Source organism: Vipera ursinii (genome assembly GCF_947247035.1).
Source record: "Vipera ursinii genome assembly, chromosome: 6".
Lineage (NCBI taxonomy): Eukaryota > Metazoa > Chordata > Lepidosauria > Squamata > Viperidae > Vipera > Vipera ursinii.
In genome coordinates, this window is record NC_139515.1 from 71555725 (window position 1) to 71577867 (window position 22143).

At 35.9% G+C, this 22143-nt stretch overlaps 1 protein-coding gene across 1 annotated transcript in view; it reads left to right on the forward strand.

Annotated features, from left to right (window-relative positions):
* DGKI (diacylglycerol kinase iota) overlaps positions 1-22143 on the forward strand; it is a gene marked incomplete at both ends in the record, with an annotated part of 275825 nt that overhangs the window by 242355 nt on the left and 11327 nt on the right. The window contains one exon of the mRNA XM_083365474.1: positions 21221-21258. Coding sequence (XP_083221600.1) covers positions 21221-21258 — 38 coding nt within the window. The remainder of the gene's footprint in view (positions 1-21220; positions 21259-22143) is intronic.

The window sequence follows — 22143 nt, forward strand, 5'->3', positions numbered from 1 at the left end:
AGACTTCTTGAGAGTATTGGAATAAAAAAGATCAACAACCCTTTTTTACATTTTATATAGCTATTTCACTAACCATTTGTCTTGATTCAAGGTGAAACTACAAGTTATGTTGAAGAGGAAGGATAGATCTAAGCAGCTGGGTTGTTTTTTTTACTTGAATCCAAGTTAAAGCACTTGATATGAGAAGCTTTTATGATGCCTTCTCCCCAATCTTAATAGTAAAAAGGTTGCTGCTCCTTGAATAAAATAATGACTGTAGGTAATCACAACAGCACTAATAATTGTTTTCTTAACATTTTAAAAACTTTACCTGAAGCCTCCATAATGGACTGAACCAGTGTTTCTTCTCCCTTTCCCACTTTTAAAAATTATGGAGGTGCTTAAAGGAATTTTTATTTCTTTTGCTGACCTATATTTACCACTTTAAAAATTAAAAATCGATAATTCATTGCTACTACAATTGTTTGATGATATTTTAATACTGTTTTTTTAACCAAAACTGGCAATAATTTGAATTTTGTGGATCATTGGGAGAGTCCTAGGGGTTCTTCAAGGGTCCTAAGACCACACTTTTAGAAACAAGACTAGGCTGTTATGAGCTGGACAACGTTATTTGTAACACTTTTACTCAGTCCTTTTTATGAATAGTTTAGGATACCATTTTTAAATTTTTGTATCAATTGTATCTTGTAGTTAAGTATTTATTTTATTTGTCACTTTCTGTTTTGGAAGACTCTTGAGAGTATTTGAACAAAAAAGATTTGGAGAGAAGTTGGAGGTTAATAGTTGGTCTCTAATCTTATATGATTTATTTTCACTAAAGCTGCTAAGGAATTAAACACAAGTCAGAGGATTTAACATTAAGCTACTACTAAGCTATTGTCTCTTTATAGTTTTTGCCTGACCATGTTAATCCTTTGTCCTTTTTTAAAGTAATTTGCTCAAGAAGCACTATCTCTGCATTTTTTATCATAAATTTTATGAACATTTGTAAAAATGTTAGTTGAATTGGTTCCTGTGATTAGCAAGATAAACAGTTTCAACCATTTACTATTTTAATATTACAGCTTACGGTATATTCTTTAATGTTCTCCTTTTCTGTAGTCTATAGCTGGCAAATGTTACTTAGTTATATCAAGCCATGGCAGTAGCTTGCTTAGCCTTGTATAATCTGCAATGCAGGTCTTTCTTTCTGCAGTTAATTCACTTAATATTTCCTAGGTGTGCCAGTGACAAAAGGTGGAGGATAAAATTCCTGCATTGATTGCAATTACTATGGGGTCTGTGCTGACAAAAAAAAATCAAGGGGGTGGGGGAAACACTCTACATGACTTAAAACTGCATGTGGTATTCTGAGCAGTGACTGAGGAGTTGCTTAGCCTGAGCTAGCAGGAAAACTTCAAATTTCTGACTCCGAGCTGCCAGCAGTTTGGCAGTTCGAGTCTCACTGGCTCAAGGTTGACTCGGCCTTTCATCCTTCTGAGGTCAGTAAAATGAGGACCCAGATTGTTGGAGGCAATATGCTGATTCTGTAAACTGCTTAGAGAGGGCTGCAAAGCACTGCATATAAGTCTAAGGGCTATTGCTAATAGGGAAGACTACAATAAATTACTTCAAGTTCTGTAGTTTGGGGAGGAATGGGTCAGGGTCACAAACATCACTATAAATACTCTAAAAAAATGGTTGATCTCCCTGAAATATGAGCCTCAGTTACTTTCTCACTTTATGCCTCCATGCTCTGGTTGATCATTCTAAGAGTATGTTAATATATGGCATATGCATAGAACCTACTTTGGGTGAATGTGTGTAAAGGAAAAAAAAATGGGGAGTGGGCAGAGATATCAAAACCAACCAAATTTCTTTTTTTAAAATAGTAATTTTATTAAAGATTACATTTTGAAACAATAAAAACTAATGCAAACTAAAGAAAATGAAAAGAAAAGATGGCAAGTCAAGAAATAAATAGAAAAAAATAAAAAAGAAAGAAAAAAATAAAAATATAGTAAAGAAAAAGAAATATATAAAAAATTGACTTCACACGTCACCACAAGTATAATCTGTTTTAATAACTATGATTGCTTCTTCCCATATCACATTTCTTATCTATAAACAGATAACAACATACAGTATCTATTTAAACCTTGATCAAATGAGGCAACTTTATATCCCCTCCTTTTATGTCTAACAATCTTCATTTCTTTCAAATAATGCCTTATAATTTGATTTTTTTTCATTTTTTGTTTGCCTCTTCTCACAAAATTCTTCAAAGCTTTAACAAGCCTCTTTTGTAAATCCATTATAGGAAATTTTCTCTTGGTTTACTATTTGTATATCCCTTTTAATCAGGGCATTTTTGTCATAGAATGTTATGATGGAACCTTGTAGAGTAGGCAAGGCGGGTTGTATGACATGTGTGAGTTCCAGCACCTTTTTTGTTTTACAAAAAAAGCACTGCTTTTAATTATTAAGACATTGGTCGGTTTCTTTTGTATGTCCAGGGTAACATCATTTTATGTCATTCTTACAGCTGTCATTTTAAAATACATTTCAAATAAGTCATTTCAAATAATATTGTTCTTTTTCCATGACACCTTTTAAACATATTCTATCTATAGAGGCAGACTGTCTTAAAATTAAGTTCTTGCTCAATTGTTCAAAAATATCCTTTAATATGTCCAATGTTAAAGTATTTTACTTCATTCTGTATTGGTAAGTCAAGTTTGAGTGTTCTTTTCTTTTAATTTCTCATTTAATTTTGTAATCTTTAGTTCCTTCTAGTTCCCTTTGGTTTTTGAAGTCTATGCTTTTTTTAAAGAATTTTTTTAAAAAAATCCTCACAGGCAAGATTCTTTATAATTGCCAGGTCAAGCCCCAAAATGATGTAAGCAAAGAATGTGTTGGAAGGAAATTTAATATTTCACTCTGGTAAGTCCATGGTGGAATGAATGCTAACCAGTACAGAATCTAGCTAATATTTATCCATCCATCCATCCATCCACCCGCCCATCCACCCATGGAAGGAGCAGACAGTGATTGTGTTTAATTTCATACATTTTAGAAAGTAGTTCAGAAACAGCAGACATTGTTGGGATAGATGAATCTGTAATCTAATTTAGTACATTAGATTAGGTTGATTTCATGCAGTTGACGTTGAATTGGTGGCTGCTTGAAACAAAACATTTTTAGCTTAATTTTTGGAATTTAGAGGAAAAGAGGTTACTGATTAAACTGAACCTTTCTTTTAAAATTCATTGGTTTGAAGAGGAATAGATGGTTCCATACAGCTTCAGTTGAAAAGCCAATAAACTTTGAGAACATAACATGGAAACAATTCAAACAGCAACAAAATTATGTTTATAAATGAGTTCCCTGGTGGAAGCTGAATGAGCACCAGGAGAAACTTCTGTCCACAGGTTTCCATTTTGATTAATTAAACACTTTGAAAAGAAAAAAGGTCATATATATTCTCTTTGGAAAGAACATTCAGAGCTCCCTTTGGGGATTAAATTGCTTGAGATGAGCCTCTGAGCTTTCAGTTCCTTTCTTACTTCCTCAGAGTAGGAAAGGGCTAAAATGGCCCAGAAGGTATTTTGCTTGTAGGAGGCCACAATAAATTACAACTCTGCCTTTTTTACTCTTAGATCCAAATTACATGCATGTTTAGAATATCTGTTCTTCATACACTGTGCCAAATTCAAGCTATATACAGATGCCTAAACTCCTTATAGATGATAAAGTCATCGTGACCTAACTCAGTTACCTATGGTGACTCTTATTAATCATTTGAAACTCATTTTGTATGTTTCATGTCAGTACTCATTTTTTATTTCCCCCTTTTTAGGGGGGAAAGTGTTTTTTATTCTTTATTCCCATGTTCTCTCTGTTTTTCACCCAGTTCCATTCATGTGTCGTAAATTATGGTAAAACAAAACCGTGCTGCTAGTGCAACTATAGAAGATTACAATTCAGCCCCAACCCATAAGCTTTGGACATGAAAGATACTGAGGAAGTCATTGGAAAGACAATATTTGGTCATTGCTAACATTTGTTTGTGAGGTTGCAGAAATTGTTGTTGGATCTGCTACAGGAGATGATCTCAAACTAAGACAAAAGCACTTAGAGACTGCATCCCTTGCAAAATCTCAGGAAAGTAGGAAATAAATAGTAAAAGCTACTTTTCTATCTCAGTTTTGAATCCTGTCTATAGATGGCATCTACTGTCATCTACTGAACCTCTGGAAATTCAAAATGTACCTGCTGATTGAGTTCAACATTCCATAAAACTAGAATTTGGTTTATTTTAAGTTGTTGAATAAACACAACATGTCAGGGTTGACAAATTACACTAAGATACAGCTAAGAAAATACTTTAGGGCTTAATATGTGTGAATCTAACTGGTTAAATGTAGAGTGCCTGCAAAATTAAAGTACATTTATGCTTTGTGCTCAATCACTTTGTGCTAAAGTTTTGTTCTTAAAAAGCTCTCTATATGCTTGGGTTCTCATTCTCATTTCCACATAGATTGCATACATATCTTATATAACATTCATTCAAGATAAAACAAATGCCAATGTTGATGGAGTAAATGAAAAGAAATTTCATTGACTTATTGCCTGAAAACTGAAATATCCTCATAATAAAATAGCTAGAAGTCCATTACCTTGTGAGTTGTTGAAAGAACCAGCTTGATTTTAAACAGCTTTAAATTTCAAGGTAAACTCCCTTGATTTGCAGTTTCTGGAACAATATAAATGTTAGAATATTGTTATAGTTTAGTTTTCAGATTTTTCTAAGTGCTCTCATACAATTCTTGGTTAAAAAATATATTTTAACTTTTTAGGATAAAATACATTTAGGGATGCGGTGGCTCAGTGGGTTAGGACACTGAGCCAGGTCAGCAGTTTGGCGGAACAGAGTGAGCACCTGTTACTCGTGCCAGCTTCTGCCAACCTAGCAGTTCGAAAGCACGTAAAAATGCAAGTAGAAAAATAGGGACCACTATGGTGGGAAGGTAACAGCGTTCCGTGCGCCTTTGGCGTCTAGTCATGCCGGCCACATGACCACGGAGACATCCTCGGACAAGCGCTGGCTCTTTGGAAACAATTAGCACACATGTACAGGGGAACCTTTTCCAAGGACGGGAGGGATTCCCATATTTAAGCAGTGCATTTTTATGTTTCCATTTTATAACTTTGTGATTGAAAAAATTGTTTGATCTTTGAATGCAAATTAGGTAAAGAGATTTCTATTTCTTTTTCATGTTATACATCTTGAATACCTCATTAGTTGAAAGATGTGATAGAAATGCAATGAGCAAACTATTGGAACCAAGAAGGTTAAGAAGGCCTTTAAATTAAGAAAAGGGTGGAATTTGGTTATTGAGGTTTATATATATTCTGAATGAGCAAGAGAGTGTGCACTTAAGCATGGAAGTCTGAAATTGTACAAGTTTTATCCCAAACATTTATTTTAAAATATGTTTTTCCTTCATTGGTTTTCTCTCACCAATGTAACATTTTTTCCAGAGAAATATATAGAGTCTATGTGGCTCTATATTCTTGTCTTTGCTTTGAAATTCACATCATTATCTTCCTTAGCTTGATATCTTTGAGAAGTGCTAGAAAAAGGCATTTGCAGAAAGTTATATTCCCACTCCCTAATTCCTTCCAAGTATTTTGAAGTTGTCTAGGATTGTCTTCTCTTCTTTCACCTTTGGGATGCTCAAAAGAGGCTGGGAAAGCTCTGAGCCAACCTGGACTGTCTTTAGTGAACCAGTAGCAAATTCATCATTCAGTAAGTATTCTTCTTGATGACTGAATTATGACAACTCCTGAAATAACAAAAATCATATTACTCATGGTCCATTTAGAAAGGAGAAAAAAACATACTCTGCTCATACATTCGTCATGCATCTATCCATTTTGTAGGCATCTTGAGTGAAGAGCTATCTGGCTGTCATTCTTCCTGTAAATATAATCCCATTAAAAATGGTGATGATGCCATGACCACTACAGTTTTTCCTAATAGTTGAATCAATAGTTGTATGTTGTAGTATAAGACCTTACATGTGTATTCAAATTGCAGAAGGGAAGAGCTTGTTTGAACCCTGAGACTGAAAGAAAGTTGAATCATGATTTTGGTGCATGCATCTTATGCAAGGAGACAAAATCAAATGTAGTTGTTTTGGTTCTATAATTCAAATGTAGAAATTGTGAAATGGATTAGATGGATTAAGATCAGGATGCCTGTGAAATCTGCTAGAGTTCTCCAATGTCAAGTCATCTGCTCCTTTATTGCACAAAACATATACTTTCTGATCGATGCTATATCACATCTAAGACAAGAATATTGCTTTGATTTTTCAAGACAACCTCATGTGGACAACCTCATATGGACACAGTGGCATGGATTAAATGCCAGATCAGTTCAAGTGCCATGTTTGGAGGAGATCCTATAGCTTCTGAAATTCTTAGTCAGTCATAGCAGATTAGGAATTCACAGCACTGTGATCCAAGATATAGGAAAGCACCAGGCTGAGTTAAATCAGAATGCATACAAAGAGAAGAGGACAAGAAAGAAGCAAAATAGATCTGCAAAGTTTTCTTATTATTTTAAAATATAAAGTATATTTAGCTTCTTTTGTATTCTGTTTTCATGTAAATTATCAAATATATTATATATGGTTTCAAATATGGTTTCATATTTGAGATGACAGATATAGTTGGGCATAGTGCCCAGATTAGACTGGAACCCTGTATTTATTTAACTGGGAATAAATCCAATTTAGTTTAATGGAGTTTATTTCTGAGAAGACATGTGTTGCATTCCATAGTTAAACCTTTATTGAATTTTTAATTTTCCCATTCTAGATGTTTTCTGCCTTGGTAATGGTCATCTAACTGAAAATATAAACCAGTGTTTTGCTCTATCCCATATTTATTTCATGTGCTTTCACTGAAAAACCCTACAAGAAGAAAGAAAAATGTTCCATTTATCAGCCCTAGAAGAACACTGCTTTCTTCAAAGAATAGAAATACAATTTGATTTACTGTCAAAAACAATGTCTTATATTCAGAGATTATAAACTGTCATCCCCCAAATTGTCACTTCTATTATCAATTTAATTATTATGAATATTAATAGCTAACAGCTTTAAGAACAATTCTTAATCATGTCAATTATAAAACATTAATACAATTTTAAATTTAATTTGGATCTTGCTATCATTTTTTTTCTTGTTACTTATCACATGGGTAATTTTTAGTAGTCACTAGTTGGTTTTAAAGGCAAATTCTGGCAAAGCTTAAAATGCATCTAGAATCTGAACTTTAATGTTGAAGTAGACTCCTGAGAATATCATGGGAGGCCAAGAAAAGAAACAAATGGATTATCAAAGAAATCCACCCAGGTTTCTCACTTGACCAGCCCAAATTATCCTACTTTGAACACATTATGTGATGACCTCTCTGAAGTAGTCCATAATTTTCAGAAAAAAGAAGACAACTAGCAGCAAGATGAATGGATTGAATTACAGATGCACTGTTGGGGGACCTAAAGGGCTAGGTAATGGAGAAAATCTATCCATGTGATCATTAAGAGCTGGCATCAACTTGCTGGCACACAATCAATCTCAATTAATGAAACTAAAGAAATGGATATGGGTATGTCTAGTCTCATGAAAAGAAGAACTAGGGGTGATATGACAACAGTGTTCCGATATTTGAGGGGCTTCTACAAAGATGAGGGGGTCAAACTATTTTCCAAAGCACCAAAAAGCAAGACAAGAAACAATGGTTGGAAACCATTGAAGAAAAACAACCTCGAACTAAGTTTCCTAACAGTGAGACCAATTAACCAATGGAATAGCTTGCTTTGAGAAGTTGTGGTTGATCCATCACAGAAGGCTTTCAAAAAGAGACTGGACAAACCATTTCTCTGAAATGATATAGTAGGGGCTGGACTAGAGGACCTCCGAAGTCCGTTCTAACTCTATTATTCTATGTTCTAAAAGTGATTAAATATGCTGGAACATTAGAATGTGTGGTATGGTATAAATCCATACTGATAAGTTACTTCCTTTTCATATAAATTTTCTTTTTTGCAGTTTTTCCCCTTCTTTCTATTCCATTCTCAAGACTTCCTCAATATCCAGGATTTAAAGTACAAGGACCAGCAGTAGGAAGGGAGTTATGAGAACAATATATCTATTTATCTATATAGCTATGCTCCCCCCATTTTTAAACTGAAGGAATGATTTACCCATCTCTCTCTTTCTTTTAGAAAAGCTGAGACTTTGAATACTTCAGAGGAAGCAAACAATGATTTAAGCTAACATACAAACTAACATGTGAGGAATCTTGGAATGCTATAGCAGTAGGAAATACTGGGGAAAAATAATGTGTGTAAATTAATAAATGTTTTTGCATGAGGTAGCAGCTGGCTGACATCCTTTGGACTCATCAGATACGGTTAAGGCTTGATTTTGAGGCTTTGCGTTCCATTTTGCTTATAAGATTGCGAATGTCAAAACATTATTTTTTATTAAAATGCAGATACTGCAAATTTCTATTCCACCTTAGATGAAATATTTATAGACCTTCTTGGAACAACAACTGTTATCATGCATAATTTGGCAGTAGTTATTACGTTTTTTAAAAGTGTTTTTCCATATTAAGAGAGTCTTCCTCACAAAGACACTTGGATAGAGTTCATTGCTTCCAATTAAACATAGGGGTAATAAAATGATGTGATAATATAATGGCAAATGTATAGAAAAGCTCTTCCATTCAGCAAATAAGCCATGTTAAACTGGTCCTTCCAAACTCTAGAATGCAATGCTTAAAAATGCACATCTTTTGAGCACCGCTTCTTTATAATTCATAGTAAACAAAATGTATTATTTGCGTCCAACATTTGTTACAGTTATAGTGACAGGTACATAAGAGAAAGTCTGTTTGTTCATAAGGATGTTTTACTAATGGCTTGGAAGGAGGACATTCAAGGCAAAAAGAAAAAAAAGAGATTTCAAGATGTAAAGAACACAAGTTGCTACTTTTGTATTCTGGGACTACCAAATAAGAAAATGGAAATCTATTGATATTCTTGCTAGTTCAGGAAAAAGCATTGCCAGTGGAGTGTTTTCATCAGTTAGCTGTATAGAAAGGAGACTTAGATCTGCATTTCTGTCAATCTTGAGATGGGGATGTGGAGAAAGTTCATCAAGAGCAAATCCACTTTACCTTATCAAAGAGCAATAAAGCATTTCTATTTCTTACTGTGAATGCTGATCCAAGAAAAAATCTAGGAAACAATTACTTTATTTCAGTGTTTGTCAAATGGAATAATACTTTAAGACATCTTCAAGGCCCAAGTATACTTTATGGCATGATAAAATGTGTGCATAATTCATGTTTGGTATTGTGCAGTAGTAACATTTGTCATCCTCTGAATAAATGCATTTTTAAAATCTGTCTTTTATCCATAATTGCACATTGGGAGCATCAGCCAATTTCTTTCCCTAGAGCTTAGCCAAAACTGCTTATGTCCTTTGTTTGCATCAGACAAGGGGTGCACAGGTTAAAAAAAAAGAGTTATTGTAAATAAAAGAGGACTACCACAAACAGACGTTTGGCAATTTGCTGCAGAAAATTGGAAAATAATAACTAAAGTTTTAATGGGTACAGTCAGCATGAAGTCTGGGGCAACAAAAAGTTCAGATTTCATGCTTGGATAGTCATTGTGCTGGAATTTGCAGAAGCAGGATAGAAAGAGTGCAGAGAAGAGCAACAAAGATCATTAGGGGACTGGAGGCTAAAACAAGAATGGTTGCTGGAATTGGGTATGTCTAGTTTAATGAAAAGAAGAACTAGGTGTTCCATGATAGTGGTTTTCCAATATCTCAGGGGGTTCCCATAAAGAAGAGGGAATCAACCCATTCTCTAAAGCACCTGAAGACAGGACAAAAAGTAATGGATGAAAACTAATCAAGGAGAGAAGCAACCTAGAACTAAGAAGAAATTTCCTGACAGTTAGAACAGTTAATTAGTGGAACAACCTGTCTCCAGAAGTTGTGAATGCTCCAACACTGGAGGTTTTAAAGAATAGATTGGACAACCATTTGTCTGAAATGGTATAGGGTTTCCTGCGTAAGCAGGGAGTTGCTCTTGAAGATCTCAAGGTCCCTTCCAAATCTGTTATTCTATTATTCTATTAAAGTGTATTGTTACTTTTGAACCATAGGTAACCAAGAAAACAAATGGATCATAGAATAATGAATTCAGAATTTACTCAAGACACAAATGACCAGACTCAGACGATATTTTGGGCACAGTATGAGAAGACTTAACTGTCTTGAGAAATCTATAATGCTTGTAAGAGTAGAAGATAAGACAAAAAAGAGAATAGCAGTAAGCTGGATGGGCTCAATTAGAGCAGCAAGAAAAGGGATATTTTTTTCAGGATAGATCATCCTGGAGAAAATCCATTTACGTGGTTGCTACGAGCTAATATTGACCTGATAGCTTATAACCAATTAGCCCTTCTGCTGACTGCAAAACCACTTCCCAGTCAGCTACTATAAAAAAATTGGACAGCAGATTATGGGCCATAGATCCATCCAAGGTTTGGAAGATCCCCTTTGATCCCTTTTAAATCTGGGCTATGCCTTAAGGACCTCCCCACCAGCTTTGACACCTTGCAGTGGCACTTTCAAGAGAGGTGCACACCTTCTGCATGCCCAAAAAAGTCCTATAAATGGCTTTGCTCCAACTATGAAGAAGTGACATTAAAAATCTGCAGAAACGTTGTATGCACTAAGAAGCATTTAAAGCAAAAACAGAGGATAGATTGTGTGATGAAGTCCCATGACAGATTGGAAGCAAGCCACTATGAAGGTCCAGTCCAATCCCTGCAATTGGACCAAACTTCCTACTGTCAGTACTGTTTCTACTTCATCCTTATTTCATACTCTATCCTTAACAATTTCTGCCATGTCAGCCAAAATTATTTATTGCTGATCAGATTTTTTTGAGTTCTTATCTTTGGGCCACAATAAGAGGTTGAAAGTGGGGTGGGGCTACAACTACCACCAAAAAGGGCTGAAATTCACTGGACACAACAGCTATAATTGAGAGATAGAGGTTGATGCCAACTATTTTCTTTTCTCTTGAGAAAATACTCTGGAGTGGGGTTGCCCATGTTTGCTGGCTACAGGAGCAGGGCTATGTATCATTGGGATCACAAGGCCAATATTTTAAGCTGATGGAGGACGTGTGCTAAGCTCAGCAGAGGCTAATAGACCTATTTTACCATGTTCTTTAAAAAAAATTTAAAAACCTGCCAACATTTGGCAGCATGGTTTTGGAGGGGGCTGAAACATGCAAAATCTGACTTCTTTTCTGCCCTTTGCACTGATGGAAGACTTCTAGTGGACAAGGAGAGTTGTGTGATTTCAAAAGGTAAGCATATTTCAAATGGGATTAGACAAATCCAGTAGCTGTCTATTACAACTGGTTTATCACTTTGAGAATCACAAGCAATCTAACTTGATGCCAGCTTCTGAGATGAAAGAGGGCAAATTAGCCTACTGACCAGCTTTTCAGCTTCATGGTCCCATCACTCTATTTGGCTTGAACTAGCAAGGCTGGCATTATATTCCTAATACTGATTTTGTGTCTCTTTACTCTTTAAATTATCTAGAGATAGAAACTTTTTTAAAAATGTAGATGAAACTGCCTTTACGCTTTGTACTGGACGACAGATGTTTTGTTTTACATTACCTAGTGTGTTTCTTAGTGTCCATGTTGATTTTTAAATAACCATTTTACTTGATGAAGCGATCTAAAATTGTTTTTGTAATTAGAGAATGGGGTTATAAGGGAGAAGATGGTGGAACTATATATAGAATCTAACGTACAAGAAAACATTTTCTTATTTACTATAGACTAGTGTGCATTTGCAGTGTTTTTAGCTGTTAAAAATCTAAATATCTCACGTAGTAGTATCTGTCTCTCAATTAAAATGGCTGCTGAATGTTTTTCAAAATCCTTGCATGTATTGGAATAAATCTACCTTATGAAATCCCTTTTTCTTCTTGGTTAAATGTTTTACAGGCTGTGCAAACAAAAGATCAAATATAGAAGTGTCAACAAACTCTTAATCAGAAATCTGATACAAAAAACCCCTCATCTTGATCTATCCCCAGAATTTTTTAAGGCCCTGTTGAATAAGCACACTTGAGCATTTGGAGGGGGGGCGGCTTTATTCCTTTTTTCCATGTTAATTGATTTTGCAGAGATTTTAAAGTATTTGTAGTGCTATTTCTGAAGTAATAATTAGGTCCTTGTGGAATTCTTTCTGTGGAGGTGCCAGTCCAGCACTGTAAAAATTCTCTGCCAATTTTTATTAGAGCTTATTCATTCTTCAGATTCCAGTTGAGTCAACTCTTTCTATTCAAGGAAAAAGCAGAGTTTCTCTTATATCCCTCCAATTATGTCTAATTACTTTGTTTGTTGATGAGATGAGATATCTACATCTATGAATTTATTAAAATTTTGCTGAGTATGGAGAAGGAGTTGTTATAAGATACGGTGGTAGAAGATTTGCAATTATTTCTACTTTTATTTTTTTATAGAAGTTTGGTTACCAGTTTTCTTCCACTAAATAGAAATGTCATCCATTGAGTGAGGAAGGCATGCCATGATTGGTCATTGGAGAAAACCATCTTTTTCTTCCAATACTGTAACATCTAGGGAACAATGGCAATTCATAATGCAACATAATTCCCATTGAAAAGGTTTGAAAGTTTGTGGTGCAATTAAGTTGAAGCATTTGGAAAATTGGGAGTGAAGACAGCTTAATTTCATTTGGTGCTGTGCTCCTCCCTAAATTAGTAGATTTTGTCCTCTGCCCACTAGGTTTTAGAAAATTTGTGCAAGGGATATTCTGGAATTCTGGATAGTTGAGTTCTTATTCACTTTCCTTATTCAGTTACTAATATGGATGGATGGATGATGTGACATCAACTTGGTGCTGATTCTTAACAACAAACAAAATAGACCTTTTTTCAGGATGACCTATCTCTATTTCCAACCCAACCCTTCAAAACTCCCAATAGTGAATTCCTCATTGCTGTTACTGAGTCCATCCAATTCAGCTCTTACAGCTAAATATTCAAGAAGAGTTATAGGTGTTATTATTAAATTTGTCACTGCTCAAAGTCTCAACAGTTCAGCTCTAGTATCCCTGACATCAGTTGGGCTTGCCATGCATTAAACTGCTGATTCAAAAAAGTGATTGGTTGTTGTTTCTGCTGAAATTTCTTTCTACTTTCCACCCCTATCCCTGACACAGATATAATAAAATAGCTTGAAAATCTCAGGTATTGTGGTATCTTACTTTTTGGTGGGAGACGGAAGAAGCTTTTCTTTACCTATGTGATCAAATGTTTATGGAATAGGCTGATGTGAAACATTAGCCAGATCTCAACAAACTTTGACAAATGAGACTTTCTCCTAAAACTACCATAAAATCATATCTTTCTGGCTACTAAGTAATAGATGGCTTCAATTCAGTCTTGATTCATAGGCAAATGCATGCTATTTTGCCGTAATAATAAATTGTAGCTCCAAAGACAGCTATGTAATTTATATAATCTTATCTATCTGCTATATCTATGGTCATTTCCTTCTCCTAGTTCCTTTAATCCTGGCAAGGATAGTTTTATACCATATGCCCACCTAATGCAAGTTTTTATCTTAAAAAATCACGTTCAGGATTTATTTGGCCCATGATTAATTGATTGCTTTTTCAGCATGAAAGCATTTTTCTTGTTCCCATTCTTCCTATGTCCAACTTTCATAATTGCCCATTAGTGGTGGAAATACCTTTGCTTTAACTGTTTTGATCTTTAATCATAGAAATAATCTCACCTTATCAAAGTTTGTCATTTTGCCCTAGGTAGGGACACGGCCAGGGTCAAAAAGGAAATAATGCTAAATAAAACTAAAACATTAAAAGAAATAATAGGCAAATAAGCTGAACTAGATCTTCATGCAGTGCCGCTAGTAACCAAGAGTACATATAGTCTATAATAATAACAACAAAAACAACTTTGAAACTCACCAGTCAGCTTAACCAAAGTAGCTGAGACCAAGAATAAGCACAGAATCCAGTAGTAATACACAACATGTCAAATGAAACCTTCAAAAATTCAAACAGGAGCACAACATGCCTTAATGCAGGCAGGGAACAGTAGTAATAGTAATAGCAGTAGGCAGGAAGAATCTTCTCTTTCCTTGACTCTATCAAGCAATTGTTGGGCTTTAAATAGCTTCTTCTACATGAGTGTTTATCAATAGAAGATAATATTTGTTGTCAAGGTTGAACTGTGAGGTCCTTGGCAATCTATGAGTTTGGTTGGAAGAAGGTTCTAACACTGATGATGTTACCTAGTTGGTTAATGAAACATCTGCAAGAAAGCAACCAAGCTCAGAGAGCACCAAGGACCTCACAGATCAGTGTTCCTCAACTTTATCAACTTTAAGATGGATGGACTTCAACTCCCAGAGTTCCCCAGTCAGGATGAGGAAACAGGAGAGCACTGGAACTGATTTGGTCTAAAATTGAAAAATAGCCAAGTGACTCTTCTTGGCTTTATTATTTTATTTAAGCTTCTCTTATTGCTATCAGTTCAAAATGGATCAGATGATTGGCACAGTCTGTTTGAAATAATGAAATGTAAGGACACATTTTATGAGTTTGCAAATGAGCTGTGTCTGTGGGAAATGCCTGAGAGGCCAAGAGTTTTGAGAACGGTTGTCAGTTGCTCTCTCTTTTTTGGTCAGTAACAGTCTTTCCTTAATGTTTAGCGTTAACCCAGATGTTTCACTTTCCATTTTAAATTTCACGATGAGCTACTTACTTTTAGCTGATACCTGCTTATCTCAGAATGTTAGTACTTGGGCCTTCTATTTTGATTCTGTCATCATTTCTCATTCTGTGTGTCCTAAATATATTGTATATAATTATACAAGAGGGGAAAATATGCATTTTTTTTCACTATCTCCTGTTTTAAATGATTCTGTCTTTCCAAACAAGCTCGATCTGTGCAATAGCTTCTTGTTCATTGTCCAGGTAGTTCCACAGAATAATTAAGTATTTTGGCATAAATATCACCCTTAATATGTTCCACTTTCTACCATAATTTATATAATAAAACAACAACAACAACAACAACCAGTAAAGCTCAATCTCTATTTATTTGTTCAATAGACTGATAAAGCAGCCCATTTCATATTCATGACTCTGGGTGACTAGCAATTAAAACAGTAAAATAAAATAAAATAGTAAAATAAAAACAGTAAAAACACCACCAGTAATTAAAAACATAAATAACATAACATAGCATATAACAGCAGCTAACAAACAACCATGACCTTTCATGGTGAGCTTAATCAAGAAATGGGCTCATCCACAATATCAGGGCTCCAGGTTTGATGGCAAAGCCAAGCTTTGAATGCCTAGTGAAAGGCCAGAAGTGTTGGGGTAAGGTATGATCTTGAAGATGATGATATTCTAAAGGGCAGATGCCATCACAGAATAGGCTCTCTTTCTGCGGTCCCCCCATATGGCACTATCTCATCGATGGGATCAGGAGCATGCCTGTTCTGCCATATCTAATTGGACACATAAGACACAACCATTTTATATTTTTCTGTTCTTTCCATTTTGCTAGTAATTTGATAGCACATCACTCTGACTTTTCTGAAATACTTTCCCATTTAGCTTTACTTTCCCCATATACGGCTCTATTCTTTGTAAAAGAAGCAAAAAGTTGCTTGCATGTAGGATTACACTCCTGAGAATATTGTGGACAGTCAAGAAAACAAACCAATGGATCATTGGACAAATCAACCCAGAGTTCTCACTTGAGGCACAAATAACCAGGCTCAAATTATCCTACTTCAGAGATGTTATTGTATATGAAGACCCAACTCTCTGGAAAAAAAACTTTCCTAGCTCTAATGCTAGCAGAGATGGATGGACAAAGAAGAATGGGGTAACCAGCAATGTGGATAGACTCAACTGATGAGTGCATTGTCAGAGACTTGAAAGAAAAGGTTAGGGATAGATCAGGAGTCCACAACCTCTGGGCAATGGCCCACTACCAAGCCTTGAGCCGATCAGAACTGGGCTGTGGAAGTGGTGGGTGAGCATCTCCATTGTACCTTCTTGTGTGAGCAGAGACGAGCATGCATGCTCACATCCCCTTTTGTGTGAACAGTGGATGAGCATGTGTGTGCATGCTCCATTTGCATGAGCAGTGGGCACACTTTCTCACTGCTGGTACAATGGAGATGCACACAGATACGTGTGCTTGCCCACCACTCAAGCAGAACCATTCTCTGTCCTTTCTACAAAGGCGGAAAGATTGGGGAACTCTGGGATAGCTCTTCTTGGAAAAAAAATTGTCTATGTGGTCACTAGGAGTTGAAAAATGACCCGATGGCAAATAACCAAGAATTAGTGGAATATTGTCGTGCATTCCCTTCTTGGGTATTGGCATTATTTTCCAATCTCTAGACTTCTTTTATATTTATTGACAGACATTTTTCTCCCGCAGTTTTGGACAATTCAGTGGGCATTTCATTTGCACTTGGTCCTTTCTTATTTCATAATAGTTGATTTATTGCTAGTAATATAATAATAATAATAAACCTTTATTGTCAAAGTACAACATGTGTACATTGAGATTAGCTGAGCCTCCCCCCGTGCTCTCTCCCCCCAACACACAGTGACAACAAACCCTCCATCCTACCACACCATGTGAACCAACTACACCACACACCGGCCTCCCAAGTAAATTCTGCATAAGTTCACAGAGATTATAGCTATTTTTCAGCCTGTTGGTACGGCTGGCTATACTCCTATATCTCCTAGCAGATGGAGAGATACCGTCCAGGGTGTGAGTCATCCCTGAGAATCTTCCTCACTCTTCCAAGGCAACAAGTCCTGGCGATGTCATCCAGTGGTGTCAGGGGACAGCCCACAATGTCTTGTGCTGTGCTCACTACCCCCTGTAATACTTTCCTGTCCGCGGCTGTCAGACCAGCATACCAAACCACAATACCATACGAGAGGACGCTCTCTATAGTAGACCAGTAAAAGAGGGTCATTAGCCGTTGTTCTACCCTGTTCTTCTGCAAGACCCTAAGAAAGTGAAGCCTTTGTTGGGCCTTTCTAGCCACCTGGGCTGTGTTAACTTTCCAGGTTAGATCTTCACAGAGGTAGACTCCCAGAAATTTAAAGGAGGAAACTCTCTCCACACAGTCCTCCCCGATGTAAAGTGGGGCAGGTTCCTCCTTTTTTCTCCGGAAGTCTAACACCATCTCTTTCATCTTGCCAATGTTTAGGTGCAAGTTGTTGTTACTGTACCTGATGTGTGGAGTTGGTTCCCCTCTCTACAAACGTTTCTGTCATTCAGGGATGTTGGGTGTGTATATGTCAGAATAGTCAAGATGGCAATTGCAACAGGATAATAAAGCCCTCTTTTTTCCTTTATTCTTGTCATGATGCATAAAACGGGCAAGACTTCAGACACCCCCTTGACTCAGACCCCATTGCAGATACCTCTGCTGTTATTCCAGCTCTCTCCTTTTTTCTTTTTTAGTATTGTCATGCATTTTCTATTAAAACTTTTGTTTTCTATTAGATGTTTTCCATGATTACTTCTGCATATTCCTATCTTAGCTTTCAATTTTCCTGGGATATTTGCTTATTTCCCATTTTGCACTATTCTCTACTTATTCATATTCTTGGCTGAGATATTTTGAGATCTTGCCTATTTTTCCCCCTTGTTGTAGGTTTGCATTCAGTTGTCATATATCTTCCTTGCTCAAGGCTTTTTATTTTCTTTACATCTTTCTTTAGCTGTCATGATAGTTTATTCTGAAATCTTCCTGTATCATTTTCCTCTTGAACTTTAGGGATTTCCCACCCCTCACTTCAGTTTTTGATGTTTCTTAGCTGTGTCTATAACTTCTTCAGTATACTGAATTGTTTTTTTTAAAACAATCTTATATCCTGACTGTATGTCCTCCAAATCAAATCTTTATGCCATAGTCTTTCTTTTTAATTTAACAAGTTGAATCAAAGAATTTAACACCAATAATGCATGATCTGTTCTACAATCTGCACCTGGAACCATCCTGGCTGACTAGAATTTATTTCTCCATCATCTGTTTCCTGTTACGTTTTATTCTAGTGTTGTGCATCCAATGATGTCCATGCATTTATGCTGCGTAAAACAAGTATTAGCAATAAAGAGTGTCTCCTCATTGTAGTGTTTGCTCATACCAAATTTTCTTGTGATTCCAAGTTCCTCCATTTCTCTAACTTATGCATTTCAGTCAGCCACTAGTAGTATTCACATCTTTTGTTTTAATGTTGCAGAAAATTAGCTTTTGCAATTTGCCATAAAATTCCTGAAAGTCTTCCATTGTTCAATCTGTACTTGGTGGAGCAGTGGGCTAATGCCTCCTTAAGTAACACCAGCTGCCTGCAATTAGTGCAGGTTCGCATCCCACCAGGCTCAAGGTTGACTCAGCCTTCCATCCTTCCAAGGTAGGTAAAATGAGGACCCAGATTGTTGGGGGCAATCAAGCTGACTTTGTAATAATGCCGCTTGGGGGGGGGGGGGCGAAAGCCCTAATAAGCAGGCATATACATGGAATGAAGGCTATTGCTAAGCACATTGATTTGTGCTTAGATTGTAAGCCGCCCTGAGTCTTTGGAAAAGGGCGGGATATAAATGGGATTAAAATAAACAAAATAAAATAAAAAAATACATACACTAGTACAGCATTGATAGATATTCATTATGTCTAATAAATATGAGTCTTTGTTTATTGGGTTATAACTGATCAGTTACTTAGCTATGCCATTTTTCAGAATCCTTATCACTCCCTTCCCTTACATGATGTCATGCCCTGAATAATTGCTTTAAAATGTCTCATCTATTTAAATCCACTTATTGCACTCCTAAACTTCTAGTTTAGTATGCTTCATTTCTTCTTCAACAATATCAGGTTTCCTTTGGTTCATGCATCTCAAATTCCATATTCCAATTATATGTGCACATGTAAAATCCTCTTTCACTCCTTGCACCATTAGTAACCCATTGTCCTAGTAAATGTGATCTGATCACTCCAAATCTGACTGAAAGAATTGCATTCTTGTGGTTGTAGCTTTCTGATATTATCAGAGGGATTCGGACATATTCCTACCATTTTCATGACCTTCTGTTTGCCTTTAGAACTGTTCTCTTAGGTAATCAAATCAAATTAAATCAAACTTTTATTATGGTCAAAGACCAGCATAATTCTTTTAGGTAGGTTAGCTTCCCTGAAACCTGCAGACATTATATATTGTGGATCATGGTTAGTTTCTGGCCTTTGGACTTTACCAAAAAAGATGATCTAACCTAGAGGTCACTGCTTGAAAGATAATTGAAATTACTCAGATCTTATACGATATCAGGGTAAAAAATTCTATCAATGAAAAGTATATATGACTTTTCTACCTAGTTTCAGCACACTATTATGCTCAGCTTGTTGAAAGAATATCTCATAGGGATGAGTAGAATTTATAGAAGAGAATGTAGATTTTCAGCACTGAATTCTTATCTCTGGATTTACCCCTTCTCCAATTAATCTGTTATAATACTTCACTGGATTTTTTCTGCATTTCCTACCGTTGTCATTTGATGAAGAACCTGTTTTGATTATTGCTCACAGCAGAAAAATGCTTTAGTGAAATTCTTATGGTGGACAATGGAGTGGTTAAGAGGTGTATAATTGAATGCCCTGTTCCTCAACATTTCAGCCTTCATTTGATCACAAAGAAAGATATCATGAGGGATGTTCATAATTTTTTTTTAGCAGGGCAGTTGGGAAGCCTGCAGAATAATAGGGAAAATGAAACAAAACTACACAATAATACTTTTGGCAGCAAGAAACTAGAAAAAACCTCACAGAAAATAAACTCTAAAAAAGATCAGATAATTCTCTCTGACACTGAGGTTAGGAAAAAAGATACCTCTGATAAAAATTTTTTTGATAAATTGAAGGACAGACTTTGGCACAATTTTAATCTATATGACATTGCTAAGAAGAAGTAACAAAGAATGGCCACTAAATTCTTCTTTATACATTTTGAGTAAATTTACTTTGTGTGAATTCCCAGACTACATGGTTTATAATCTGCTTATAGAATTAATTGAGAACCTGGAAACAGGTTCAAAGAAGGTTCAAACAGGTTCAAAGAAGAGAGAGAGAGAGAGAGAGAGAGAGAGAGAGAGAGAGAGAGAGAGAGAGAGAGAGAGAGAGAGAGAGAAGCTAGGTCTTACTAAAATCTAGCTTATAGTGAATGTCTATTAGCATTCATTGATAGCTGGGCCCATACTCTGCACACAGGGCAATTATATTATTGGTAATTACTTTTACTTACAAAGTATTCTTTCTATGCTCAGTTTATGTTCAGGAGCTTATTGTCTTACAAAGATAGGCTTAAGATACAGAAGGATCTTGACAGATTTGAACATTGGGCGCTATCTAACAAAATGAAATTCAATGGTAAAAAAAGTAAGGTTCTAGGCAAGAAAAACCAAATGCACAGATACGGCATAGGTGATACCTGGCTCAATAGTAGTAACTGTGAGAGGGATCTTGGAATCTTAGTATTCTCCAAAGGATCTGAAGGCAAGACAAGAAACAACGGATGGAAACTAATCAAAGAGAGATCCAACCTAGAACCAAGGAGAAATTTTTTGACAGTTAGAACAATAACTCAGTGGAATAACGTACCTCAGAAGTTGTGAATGCTCCAACACTGGAAGTTTTTAAGAAGAGACTGGATGGCCATTTGTCTGAAATGGTATAGGGTTTCCTGCCTGAGCAGGGGGTTGGACTAGAAGACCTCCAAGATCCCTTCCAACTTCATTATCCTGTTAAAGACTTCTGCTGAATTCAAATCAAACAAATCAGTTAATTTAAATGCAAACTAATATAAGCCTCAAAATGCACTGTTAAAAATGCTTGGACTATCATGTCTGTAGAATACCAACATCCAGAATATATTCAATTAACATAATCAAGATAAAAATATGCCTCTTTTGTCAGGAATAAGTATGAATTTTAATAATATCTTCTTATGTCTTTGCAGCACTTTTACAGTCAGTAATAGCTGGCGATTTTCTAAAAGTAAGTAAAAGAAGTTATCATGCTGTATATCTCTTTGATAATATGTGTTGTGTTACTAACAATTTGTTTTTATACACCATATGGTGACATTCAGGGTACTTCCATATCACTGTTTTGCCCTACATTGGGATCAATTCCAGTTCTCTTAGAATTCATAATATTGTACATTTTAGATAGCATAGTTGATTTATTTCGGACTTTGCTCCAGATTATTAGAAACCATAGCAAGTGTGGTATTTTCCTTTTGTTGCAATTGTAAAATCCTTATGGGAACACTTGGTGGGAACGGTCTCCTCCCCCACAGAAATTCAGCATCCTGTTCCTGGATCATATCCAGTTTTGGGATATAGTTTCAGAAACATTAATTCCACTAGTGGGCTTTAGAATAGTGATAGCTCTGCTCTGGTTTCCCCTGTCCGGAGAAAAAACAGTTAGGATTTTCTTTTTGGCTTGCTTCCTACAGGAAGAATGAAACAATTTCTTTTGCCTATATTTTTTCCCCTCTATCATGAGGGCAGCTCAGAGTTACAGGCTGTACTTTTATAAAATTGATTTAACCTTGTGCCTCTTAAACAACTATCTTTTCCAGATACTCATGACAGCCACATATGAACTTCTAGATATAAATTCAATAAACAACCTGGAAGATGCTAACTAGGGTTACCTCAATTTTTTTCTCTCTCTCTAGAGTCTTCTTATCTGAGCCAGTTAGAAATTGTCTCCAACCTCTCCCAGTTCAGTCACCATAGCAACATACAACCACATCTATTAGGAAAAGCATCTGGCAGCAAACAGGAAGCCTCCCTTTAAAAACATCCAGGGCTTTGATAAAGATGGTTAACAAATGCAAATTAACTTTAGTTTTGCAAGGATACATTGTGTGCT